Source organism: Vulpes lagopus, chromosome 11 (genome assembly GCF_018345385.1).
Source record: "Vulpes lagopus strain Blue_001 chromosome 11, ASM1834538v1, whole genome shotgun sequence".
NCBI classification, from domain to species: domain Eukaryota; kingdom Metazoa; phylum Chordata; class Mammalia; order Carnivora; family Canidae; genus Vulpes; species Vulpes lagopus.
The window spans coordinates 17797448-17810861 of NC_054834.1; the positions used below are offsets into that span (position 1 = coordinate 17797448).

At 35.7% G+C, this 13414-nt stretch overlaps 1 protein-coding gene across 9 annotated transcripts in view; it reads left to right on the top strand.

Annotated features, from left to right (window-relative positions):
* PHTF2 (putative homeodomain transcription factor 2) overlaps positions 1-13414 on the top strand; it is a 114443-nt gene that overhangs the window by 47140 nt on the left and 53889 nt on the right. For 4 of the 9 annotated variants that reach the window (XM_041722752.1, XM_041722755.1, XM_041722757.1 and 1 more), the window contains exons 3-4: positions 12770-12826; positions 13162-13173. In XM_041722752.1, the coding sequence (XP_041578686.1) occupies positions 12770-12826; positions 13162-13173 (69 nt within the window). Of the gene's footprint in view, positions 1-12769; positions 12827-13082; positions 13174-13414 lie in introns of all 9 variants that reach the window. The other 5 variants (XM_041722754.1, XM_041722756.1, XM_041722758.1 and 2 more) reach the window with 3 other exon arrangements.

Below are 13414 nucleotides of genomic sequence, written 5' to 3' on the forward strand. Positions count from 1 at the left end.
AAATGATTTTTTTTATAACAATTGTTTGAATAAATTACTCATAATCATCTTGTGAATGTTTATCACTTTAAGTTTAGAGTTGATAAGCTTCAACCTGGGATTAATATTAAAACTTTGATTAATAGATTATATCATTTACCTAGAAAATGATTGAGCCTCTTGTTTATTATAATAACACAAATTCTTTGCAAGGTTGAAAAAGACTACTAATGAATTTTTTTCTTATTTCAGTTGGTTTTCATAATTCATTATTCTAATAAGTTTGAGTGGATTGCGATTAAATTAATCGCGTTTTCACAGATGATTTTAGACTTACGAAAAAGATTTTATAGGAGACATTTGTATTTAATTCCACTAAATCGGTCTACATTGTGTCTGAAGTTGGAAATCAAAATCTTGTAATTAACAAGTGTGTGCTGGCTTTGTTTACATCTACATTAAAGTTTGGCTGAATTAAAAATAGGTGAAATGTTGACTTTGAATGGCATGAGCAAATTCCGCACAGGTCAGAGAACCTTGGAAAAAAGCAAAACCTTCGTGTGGACCCAATTAGTAGACACAACTAGAAACTGTCACGAAGGCTTTATAATTTAAATCATTGTCATTACATAGCAACCGATCCAAGGCCTGTCTGGTCATCTGCATTTGTATTGTGATCGATCTGATTGCTCTGTGTGCTGATTAGATTTGCAGACTTGAAAAGTTTGTTAAATTGCAGATCAGACTGTCTAGCACTGGTTTCTCTCGGCATTCAAGATAGTAAGCTTAAGAGTTAGCAGTTCTTCCTCGTCATGAGTGTTTTACTTAAGTATAAGAGACAGGATTATGAAATTACTGTGTGCTTTTAATTTCCTAAAGATTAGTCCTTTAAATGAGGGGCTTCAGGCTAAGAAATAAGGACTCCTGATCACATCTGTATCTATTAAATATTGAAGGATATCTATTTCAATCTCTGAGGTCTGGTATCTGACTAGGTAGGGCTTTATTTTAAAAAGTTGTTTAAAATAGTTTAATAATTTAACTATTTTTAACAAAATCAAATTTTATTTAATAAACAAATTGTTGAGATAAAATTTACTCAAAAATTCAAATAATTATTAAGTAATGTTAAGTTTTTATTGTGCTTCCGCTTTGGCCAGTCTATCCTACCCGATCAATCACATCGGCTCCTTTTCATGGACCTGTTTCCTTTCCTAAAATCGCCAACTATATTATTAAGTATACTATAAATATAAAAAAAAAAAAAAAAAAAAAAAACCTGGGGATTAATGTTATAACTTTATTAAATAGAATTTTAGCATTTACCCTAGATAATGTGTTTTGACCCTCTGTTTAATTCATGAAGTAAGGCACATTTGAATTATTTCATGTGATTGATAAAAGCCACTAATGATCTTTTTTTCCTCATTAGCAAGGAAGGTCTTCATAATTCATGATGCCAGATTAGGTTAAGTGGAAAAGCAGAAGTTAAATTATCTTTGCCAAGATGACTTTTCTTGAGAAAGGTTATTAATTGGGCAGTACCTTGATTAATAAATCCACTGAGAATGTACTGCCATGTACCAGCAAGTTGGAAAATAAACAATCTTCTTAAATTATGCAGAGCGGTGTTGGTTTGCATTAACAGCAATGTTCTCATTAAAGTTGGGCTAGGAAAAAACACCACTGTGTTCTGTTTCTACTTTTCACTGCACGTCAACTGCGCCAACAGCAACAGCCAACACCTGGGAAGGAAAGGCAAAAAGCAGTCCTGTGTTGAGCCCCTTAGCAGGAGAATTTCTAGAAACTTGTCTGTAAGGCTTTGTTGTTTTAATTTTATTTTTCTTTATTAGCCAACCGTCTCTGTCTGTCTTGTTCATCTGACATTAGTAATGGGGAGAGAATCTGATTGGCTCACCGTGAGTCAGCTGTCTAGCTTTGGATCACTATGAAAGAGGGGTGTGTGCAGGATCAGATGACGCAGACCTGGTTCTCCGCCTTGCCCCTCACAGAATAGCAGGCCTTCAGGATAGCAGTTCTTCATGCTCAGTGACTGAATGATTTTACTTAAGTATAAATGAGAGACAGGTATTGAATCAAGTAGGAACTTGCTTTTTAATCTTAAAGATTATGTCCTTTTAAAGAGGGGGCTTGGCATTTGAAGATGATTAAGGGACCCCTGAAATCACACTGTATCTAGTAAATCTCTGAAGGTTTATCTTTTCAATCTCTTGGGAACTAGGGAGGCACAGAAAACAGGAATCAGAGGGGACTTGTCCATGGCAGCTTCTTTTTCTCATATGGCTGGTTCGTGATGGTTGCTCGAGAGGCCAAAAAGCTACTGATGGCCTAAGAACTTGGAGTGGGCTCCAGAACTTGGAGTTCTCTCAGTTCCACCATGTAACCATTTACTGGGCTCCCTTCCCTCCCTTCCCCCCGCCCTTTCCTATGTGAACCATTTGTATTCCTTCCATCACCACCTGATGCAGTTGAAGTTACCCTTCTGCCACAAGAGTCCCATTAGAATGTTGCTGTTTTCTGGGCCACTTGGTATATATTAGCATCTTGGTTCTTTAACTCATTGTCCCCCCCTTATATCCTAGGCTGTAGGTGTCTCTCTGCACTTTTACAGTCATAGACTTGACAGTTTTGTTATTAAAGTATAACTTTTTTTTTAATTAAGGTATAACTTCTTGGCTGAAATTTCCATTCTATAACTCATAGGAAAAGCTTTATTTTCATAATGATACTTAATGAAATTGGTTTTGTGCAGTGGCAATTGCTTCCTTAGCACCCAGCACTTTTCCATGAGGAAATGTATTCAGGGAGATCCCTGGGTGGCTCAGCGGTTTGGCTCCTGACTTTGGCCCGGGGCACGATCCTGGAGACCTGGGATCGAGTCCCACGTCAGGCTCCTGGCATGGAGCCTGCTTTTCCCTCTGCCTGTGTTTCTGCCTCTCTCTCTCTCTGTCTATCATGAATAAATAAATAAATTAAAAAAAAAAAAAAGATGCTCTACCTACTTCTACTTCATTCTTCAGCACCACTCACCTGGGCATTTCAAAAAAAAAAAAGGAAATGTATTCAAAAGCATCTAGCCCAGTGCCTAACACTTGATATTACTGCCATATTAGCTTTTATTTTCTCTTGGTATTTTATCATGATTTAAAAGTAATACATGTTGGGGCATCTGGGTGGTGTCGTTGGGTTGGCTATGCATCTGATTCTTGGTTTCAGCTCAGGTCATGATCTCATGGTCATGGGATTCAGCCCCCTGGTCTGACTCTATACTTAGCGTGGAGTCTGCTTAGAATTCTCTCTCCTCTACCTCTACCCCTTCCCCTTATCACTGCTCTCTTAAATCTTTTTTTTTTTTAAAGTAATGTCTATCATAGGAAAAGTGAAAAATGCAAGCAAATATAAAGTTACACAATTGCCCTACTGTTAACCTTGTGAATTTCCCCCAACAAAATTAGGATCATATTGTATTTAGTTTTTCTGCTATCTTGTTTTCGTGTAGCATACCAAAAATATTTTTTCACATCACTGAATATCCTTTTAAACAAAATTTTAATGAGCATAATATTCTATTGTGTAAATATGCCATAATTTAATTTTTAAACTCTTCCTGTTTACATATAGTATTCATGTCATCAAACTAATCTTTTATTTCTTTAATAGCTTTATAGGTAGAGATTTCTGAATAAACAGGGGTGAACATTTTCAGACTATCAAGACATCAGTATCCACCTATGTGACCAGACTCTCACCTCATTTGCCATCCCATTCTATATATGGATATCCTTTTCATCCCATTCACACTTTTTATTCTAGACCTCTTCATCTTTCTTGGGCTGTGACACCCCCCATTAGGATATTCTCCAATTGAATGTCCTCCTCACCATGCATAGGTTTCAATACCTTCTCTGTGCTGGGTTGTCCCAAAATGTGGTTACCTTTCTCACCATGCTCAGGCTCTGAGTCCCCATAGCCCACAAGGCCCCCTTTATACCCCACTTGGGCTGATACCTCACGCCTAGCCACACCCATGTGTCAGACACTCTGACACCCTGCTTTAGGCCCCTGTGGTTCTGCCCTAATGACATTAGCACTGGATTGTTCAGGAAAGGCAGAAGAAAGGCAAAAGACACTATACAGTTGGAAGATTTATTGAGGCACCTTGCCAGTTGCATGGCATCATGCCTGGCATAGTGTAGGTATCTGGTGGCAGCGTATACAGGCATGTGTTTGATTCTTCCCCTCCTGATTCTGGTCTCAGTGGTATAGGGAAAGATACAATCATCACCCAGTAGACTTTTTTATTGTCCCCCATTCTCCAAACTCCAAACTTCTATATCTTGGCTCATGCCTTTGCCCCCTATTTAAATGAGATCAAAGTTGTTTGACATGAACATGTTTAACTACCTAAGCACCTCAAAACATTTCAGTATTTTCAGCTCTAATTTTACTTCCTTTCTTGAAACTCTTTCCTCCTTTTGCTTTTATTATAGTTTATTGTCCCACTTTTCTTCCTTCTTGTCTAATTTTTTTAAGTCTTCTTAACCTGACTTTGATACATCTCCCCTCCCAGTGGATATTTATCTTTCTTAATATTTTGTCCTTGATCTCCTGAATCATTTCTATCTCCCTATATTATCATTAACTACAGATCATCCAAACACCGAGTTTTTGCTCCTGAGTTCCAATTTTCATACCTTCCCAATTCTTTGACTCTAACCCTGATTCCTAGCTGGCTTAGAACTTCAACAGCCTCTTCCCCTCCCGCCCCCCACCCCACAAATCTTGTTTTTATTCCATGTCATGGTTAATGATACCGGTGCAGTCCTAGGTACCTAGCCAGAGGTTGTCATTTCTGTCTCTTCCCCAAGCCCACATACTCAGTTTGTTTCCTATTTTTGTGTATTTACCTCACAAACACTACTGTTTTCCAGACCATCTCTCACTTGTATAGTACAGAAGTGCTTACTTGATTCTGCTTTGAATTATAACTAAATCTCTTAACTTTTTTCCTTTGGATTTGGCACTTCTTAGGGGCAGGCTCTAACTTAATTGTTTCTTTTTGTTGAATTAAAGAACACTCTTCTAGACTTTTTTTCTAAACTTGAGTCATTGTTTTACTATACCATTAACTGGTTTTCCCTAGGCGATAGGAACTTGGTCATGATTCATGATTTGATTATATGTATGGACCTGTAATACACTAGTCTCAGGGTTAATGCAGAAAAGGGTGTGATTTTAGATGATGCATAAATTGACAGACTATGTGGGAAAATTTTTAAATGGCTTTAACCATTTTTATTTATAATTAATGGAATCTTTGGTAATTACCTAGATTTTAGTATCTATAAGATGATGTGTTTTCAGACTTTGATATTTCTGTCTGAATGTCAGAGGCTAGCTAGATATGTATTCCCCCCACAAAGATTTTAATCTTTTAAAAAGTTTTATTTTTTACTTTTCTCTAGTTAACACTTTGATTATATGATTCTGCTAATAACTAATAGAAGAAATAAAGAGCAGCTGAAGCAAAGAGGCTGCAAAACACTCTTTTCTTATAATTATGCATAATTATTTCATGATTTAGATTTATTTCTCCAATTAAGGTATCTTAACTTTGACTACTTACCCATGTCATCCCCTCCTCCAAATAACACTGGAACTGTAGAGGAATGTTTTAATGGTTAAATTAAAAGGCTTTTGTGATTTAACATTTCATGTTTTTTAGAGTTCTAAGAAAAGATTGATTCAGAAGAATTAAAGATTTGGTAAAATGATTTGGTAGTTGTTATACATTCAAAAGAGTCACTAACTCTTTCCCCATCCGCGGACCACACTTTTTTTGTGTGACATCATCCTTATTCATAATTCATATCCTATAATTAAGTGATTCAACTTCCTCATTTGTTCCTCATCATTAAAGTCACTTGAGTGACTTCTGTAGGCACGGGGGGGCGGGGGGGTGCGTGTGGACACGCACAATGGGCAATCAGAAACATTGGGCAGTATGTTGATGAAAATAGAACATTGTGAAGAAACGAGAATAGAATAGGCGATAGGTGAACATATAAATGGAGAAGTAAGGGGAATTGCTTTCAAGGTAATAGTTAGAAACGAGGCTCTCTAGGAGCAGTTCTAAGGACTCATAGATGTTGCCAGGCATTCAGTAGAGAAATCTGTTTGAATGGTGGTAGTTATGGACAAAGAACAGTGGAAACCTATTTGATAAGCTTTTGAGGGTTATACTTTGGAATTAAAAATTTTTTAAAATTGTGGCCATCCAAATCATCTTTAGTGAATATAAATAAAAATTAAGTATAGTTCAATTTTATCAGTTTGGAAATGAGGTATTAAGGCTTAGAGAGATTGATTTACCAAGAAAGGAAAGAACTACTATTTAAGGAGCACCAACGGCATATGAGACATATTTTTTACATTCTAGTTCTGTGAAGTATGTTTTTCCCCCTATTTTACAGATGCTCAGACTCAAGAAACTTGCCAGTAACATAAGACTAGTCATGATGGAGGCAGGATGAAAATCCACTTCTCTTGCATAGTCCAGGGTCTTTTCTACTCCTGTCAGTAAACATTAAAAGCCAATCAACTGAGGTAATAAGAACAAAGGATTAAAAACCAACACTCCAAATATAACAAAGGGTATTTTCTGATTGGTAGCTTCTATTTTTATAAAAAAAGTAAAGACTCAAAGATAAAAATTATCTTTGGTTGTACAGCTATTAAATCACTATTAAAATATGAGACTTGTCTGGGGCGCCAGGGTGGTTAAGTGGGATAAGCATCTGCCTTGGGCTCAGGTCATGATCCCGTGGTCCTGGGATGGAGGCCTGGCATCGGGCTCCCTGCTCAGTAGGGAGTCTGCTTCTCCTCCCATCTTCTGTTCCCCCTGTTTGTATTCTCTCTCTCTCTCTCTCTCTCTCTCTCTGTCAAATAAATAAATAATATCTTTTTAAAAATATATGGGACTTGTCATAGGTGTAAAAGAAACATGACCTTTACCTATAAGGGTCTTATAATTGATGATGTATGTACAAAAATATAGTCACAGAAAAAAATAGAATATATTTACTGTCACTTTAGAGATGGGAAGAATCAACAAGGTTACAGGCAACTCTTTGTTTTTATGTGCTTTTTTTGGTTTTTGGTTTTTGTTTTAAGGAGAAATTGTCTTAAGAGATTCTTTAGCTTCTTGCCTTGAGGGTATCCTTGTCATGCTTTTAACACAGGCTCTTGGTACCAAAGGTAGACTATATTTGTCCTGGCACGTGATTGGCCTCTGATATTTAATGAGTGAGCCAAGCTCAGAAGGGATTTGGGTTCTGTGTTAACTTTTTGAATTAAATTTGATGTTTGTGAGAATTAATAGCTTGCTTTTTAGAGTTTCTGAAATGAGGTTCTAAAAAATGAAACTGAGCATGATAGAAGTAGGAAAAATTAGGACTTTGATATATAATATTATGGTCTGTCTGTTCATTCACTAAGGAAATGAGGTGCTTAAAATATGTGTGCAAATCTGGGCTTCCATTTGCCCTGCTTATATTTATATTTGTGAACTCTAAATCTTTTATTTAAGCACTTAATCTAATTAAACTATTGGTAACTACCTTTTTGAAGCAAGACACCTTCTCTTTAGCCTCTTGTTATTTGAACCACTGCTGTTCTGAATGTGATGACCTAAGAGGTAATCAGATTACCTAAGAGTAGCTTTTCAAATTGTTTTTCAAACATTTCTTTTCTGGAATTCCTTAGTGATATATGTTTCCCATTTCACCATATAATTATCTAGGTTTTAACATTTGTACATTTGATACCATCATATTCGTTACAATTTTTTTTTCTCAGAAGCCTGATTCTGGTTGACACTGAGACAAAGTCTTTTTTTCTATCTACCAGTCCTTTCTCCCTATTCCTGATGTTTCCTTTGTCCTCCCCTCTCCCTCCCCTTCCCCATTTTGTTTGTCTTAGGGTACAGAAAGGTAAAAAATTAGGCTGATGATAGGTAGAGGTCGATGCTGATTCCCTGTAAAGATATTATTTAGTGACAGAAACATTAATTTCTTAGATAAATAGTTCAAATTTCTTTGGAGTCCACCAGACCTGGATTAGAATCATGCTTTATAAAAGTTGTACATATCTATTATTAGGGGGGGAAAATGGTACAGTATCAATGAGTACAAAGAAGAAAGTAACAGAATTGTTCTCTTGTGTACTTCTTTTAGATAATTTCTGTTAATGGTTTTCATGTTTCTAAGTACCTACTATATATATTTACATATATACTTAATAGTAACATTAGCTATATTAATTTCAGATTTATACTATGTACCTTTTCCTTTTATGAGAGTCTTGAGTATGTCAGGAAGTGTCTATAGTATTCATTTAATTCTGTTTTAATTCATGTGGTATTACTATAATATCTCAATTTCTTCTCATTTTTTCCTTTCAAAAAATATTTTTACCACTTTCAGGATGCTGTTCCTTCAGTTGTTTTTTTGGTTTGTTTTTAATCAGTCTTAACCTCTGTAAAGGTGCAAAGTTCATTTCTAAAAACAGAAGGAAGGGAAACAATACTAGAAATAATAGTTGAGGAAGATACTAGAGATAGAAGAGACAGCAAATAAAGATATTTGCATCTGTGTAGTTGCAAATTAGGCTGATGATCTTCAATCTTAGTAGTTGAAGTAGTTCGTGTATGTTCTTAGTAGTTGAAGATGTTCTGCCGGGAGGAGTAATAATGCTCACAGTCATTAGGAATTAAAGCCTGTGGGAAGGGAATTTAGAACTGTCCTTACTGTCATTATGGGAAGTATTGGAAGAGATCAACATAGGATTGTGAGACCTGCTGTTGAAGATACACAATGAATTTGTAGAGGGTAAAGTATTTAGTCTGGGACCAGGCTTTTTTAAAAAAGAAAAAAGCTGACTATAGGTCCTCTCTGGTTGAGTAAGAGTACCCTGGAGGCTTATGGTATTCATGGCATCTGAGGGAGTAATAACCAGAGTTTTATTTTTTTTAAGGTTTTTAATTTATTTATTCATGAGAGACACAGAGAGAAAGAGAGAGAGGCAGAGACACAGGCAGAGGGAGAAGCAGGCTCCACGCAGGGAGCCCGATGTGGGACTCCATCCCGGGTCTCTGGGATCACACCCCGGGCTGAAGGCGGCGCTAAACCACTAAGCCACCGGTGCTGCCCAATAACCAGAGTTTTAATAAAATTGCTTACCATAGCCAGGCACCTGAGAATGAACTTCCTTAATACGTACAAAACTGTTGCCTGCACATCAAAAGTAAATCAAGATTTCAGAGTCTTTTCTCATGATACAAGAGAAACAGTGTTTTTCACTCCTTGAAACAGATCGTCAGGAAGAATATGGCCGGAAAGCCATAGAACTACTCATACACCAATTACCGTGGTATTTATAAATCTGCCTGCCAACACAGCATTATTTGTATATATATCCTTTTGTTTCCATAGAATGTTGGGCACTTTTCTAGACATCCAAATAGTGGAGGCATTGTAGGGGGCAGGGGAGAATAGTTAGGAGTAACTGAAATATGGAAGATGCCAAAATATTACATGATATTCTTTTCTCAGTAGAAGAACGTATTATCTGATTTAAAATTTCTGTTCTGTTAGACAAATGTTACTGCCAAGATTCCTTTAATCTTTTGTATGTCATTTAAAAAATAAGGTAATTTTTTGTCCTGATTTTTTGCAGAGAACTATGATTGAACTCAGCTTTGTGATTTAATTTTATGTAGAAGAAATACAAAAGAGAGAAAGAGAAAGAATTTCAAGTTTAAGTGATTTAGAGTCTGCCAAGTGTCTCTGTGTCAGAGGTAGAATAGAAATAGACCCTTCAGAAAATTTGTTGAGTTACTTGTTTAATTTTGTAAGCACACTTCTGCAAGTTATTCTTTATCCTTGACCCTAAGTCTTGAGCAGATGGTTCTTCTCTTCTTCAGTTTAAGTTTCACTTCTTTTCCTGCTCTATAATGATTGACCAGAAGATCATGTTTCTTTCAGGGGAAGAGCTTGACCTCAGCCACAGGTGTTCTGATCTATCTTGACAGATTTCATCGTGGAATCAAATGAGGCTTTATAGATCATAAGGGGTCTTGAATTCCTTCCCTGTCCTTTCTGGCATTCTGCCATCACCTTGATTTCATGAGACCTCTGATGTACCACACACACATCCCAATAAACAAACAGTTTTCAGACACAGTTCAGTCTGAGTTTATATTTAAGAGTAATTTGTTAATGGCCTATGCATTACTAAGCAGAGCTATGACCATGTAAAGCACCTGCATGTAGGTTCATGGCACCATCACAATGTTTTTCAAGAAAAGTAGTCTATTTGCTTATGTAACGGAAGAGTCCATCTGGTAGTATTTTTAAAATAAAAAATGTGTGCTGCAAAGGAAAACTGATGTCTCCATGTGGAGAGACATTTAATTGCTTGTAACTGAAAGTGACATTTATCTAGTTTTTTTTTAAAAGATTAAGATCCCATATTCTATTACAGTAAAAATTGTCCTTCCTCTAATCCACCAAATCTTTTGGAGGAAAAAGAAACAACAGAATCTCCAAAAAATAAAACCATCTTTATCCTTTTTATAGGAATATCCCTCACCAGTTTAGGTTACATTCTGCTATTTACAAATACCTCAGCCTTCAAAAAGCATTTCCACTTTTAGCCACCACTTCACTGCAAGATTTATTAGACTTTCTGAACCCTTTTAAGCCTGGGGCCATGGAGTACCATGCTGGGATTGCATCAAACCTGGTTAGGCCAAGGATTGACGTGCATTTCTGATTGGTCTTTTGCATATGCATTATTATATTTTCCTTGATGTTAAGGTTGTGGAGCATATGTTTCCATGTCCATATTCTTGTCATCTTGAAATAAAAATATGATTCTTTTAAAAGAAAATTGGGTGCATTGTTTTGTACATGAAAACAAAATACCACCCAAATGATTATTAAAACGTATTGGTACATGGAGGGCCTAGATGGTTCAGTAGTTAAGCATCTGCCTTTGGCTCAGGTCATGACTGGGGTCCTAGGATTGAGTCCCACATCAGGCTCCCCTGCAGGGAGTCTGCTTCTCCCTCTGCCTCTCATGAATAAATAAAATTTTGTAAAAAAAAAAAAAAAAAACTAACATATTGGTACCTGTTCTTTATTAGTTTGGGTTATTGTTCCACTAAAAAATATGCAGTGCCTTTGAAATAGAAAATTACTTTTAAAATAAATTTTGATTGAATTAAACCCAGTTTTTCTGAGTTACCAAGTTAGAGCAGAATTGCTCTTATGGAATCTGTGTCCCCTTACTTACCTTTTCTGATTTTAAAGAAGATGATCGTTTAATTGAATTCAGAATTTAAGAGGGTAAAGGACAACTAGTCACTTGACAACTAGAGCAGGTCAGCTCTGCCATTAAGTCCAAACAATTGGTTATTGCTTATCTATCCTGCTTTATAGAGACTCATGGCAATTTCGGTTACATATAAGTAAGTTGTTCAGTCCGTGTCTTGGCCTAGGTGTTCTAAGATTTTAATTTGCAGGGAAAATTATATTACAAAGTGATTTTAAAAATAAGAAAGGAGTTACAGGAAAGTGATGAAAAAGAGAAGAAGATTTAAAGGATCAGAGAAATTAGTATGAATAAGATAGTGTATAAGAGAGAATAATCAAAATGAAGGTGACTCATGGAGTCATGTAATCATTTTATTCTACCCCCTTCATGTCTGTCTTTAAACCATCTTGGATTCTCAGTTTCTCATTTCTTGGAACAAGATTTTTAAAAACATGTAGATAAAAGGACTTTTGGGTAGAATGATGTTATAAGTCAGAAAATACTCTGCCTGAATATCCTCATAATATCTCTGCCTGTCTCTGGTCTATGTCTCATCTCTTAATTGTAAGTAACTGAAATAATTTTAATTTCTCAGGATTCTAATTTTCAATTAACACTATAAGTGAAAATTCTCAGTTAAAACTATAAGCTAGTGATCCATTTCAGTGTCCTGTTGGACATTGGGAATTAAGGTGCTGAGGACAGTAGGTGTTAACAGCAAAGAAGGTAGAGACAAACAGTAAGAATGGTTTGTTCATCCTACCCAGGTGAAGGTATAGATCAGAGAATTTTCTAGTATCTGAGAGTAATGGGTATAGAAGCTAAAAGGAATTTTACTTCTGATGTTAACCTTGCATCTTCAATCACTTTCAAGATTTATTTATCAGTTTAAACCATAACCCAAGTGGTAATTGTGATCTACATGTTTATGAATTTTTAGTTCTGTAGAACATTTGTATTTTTTCTTTAAAAAATAACTCGATAAAGAATGTATTATTGGTAGTTTTTTCTTGAAGGTACTAGAGCTGTGTTTATTTAAAATAAAGGATTCCCTAGGGCAATGGTTCTCAAACTTTAATAGTGCATCAGAATCATCTAGAGGAATTTTTAAAACCTAGATTGCTGGGTGCCACAGCCATATTACTGATTCAGAAATGAGGCCAGAAAGTTTGCATTTCCAACAAGTTCTCAGGTGATGCTAAAACTTCTGGTCCTGAAGTTGTGCCTTTGAAAACTACTGCAGTACAATATTGATCACTGAAGTCTGAGACAAAGCTAAATCTACTCTGTGCTGAGTGAATGCTGAGTTGTTTATAATGCAAGCAGAATTATACCTGTTGGAAAGGTACCAACAATGATCATTTAATGCAGTGTTTTATCTTATTTTTCATAGATTGGAGCATATGATCAACAAATATGGGAAAAATCTGTTGAACAAAGAGAAATCAAGGTAACAAATTTATTTCATTTTGTGTATCCTGAAACAGTTCTATAAATTAATTATTAACCACTTTTTATTTTATATCTTTCCATACACTTTTAAGGTATGAATATTACTTATTCTATCCAAACTTTTAAACAAAGAGGTAAACTCTTATGCTGGCATAATCATGTGTCTTTACCTCTGATGATTGATTGATCTATTTATTTTTGCTTTTTATCATCTATCTTTTAAAATTTAATTTCTAATGATTATTTTTTATCAGCTCTCTTCCCCTTTCACTTGTCACCTTATACTTCTAGTTTACTTTTCCTCCCTTTTGATGCTGTCATTGCTCTGTACAGTTTATTAAACTGGTAAGTGTTTCAGGACTTTTCCCGCCTGAGTGATCCTGTCAAATGCCGCTCTGCTTCATTGAGATCTGCTTTTGGTGCTACTAACAGAATGACTTGGACGCAAGTAGAGTTGCTGAAGAGTTGGTCATTTTTTAAAAGAACTTAGGAAAGTAAAGCATTAATTAAAATGTTTTTGTAGTAGGTGGTTTCTTCTTGAACATGTAATCACTTATGCTGATAAGACATTCTCATAGGCTACCTT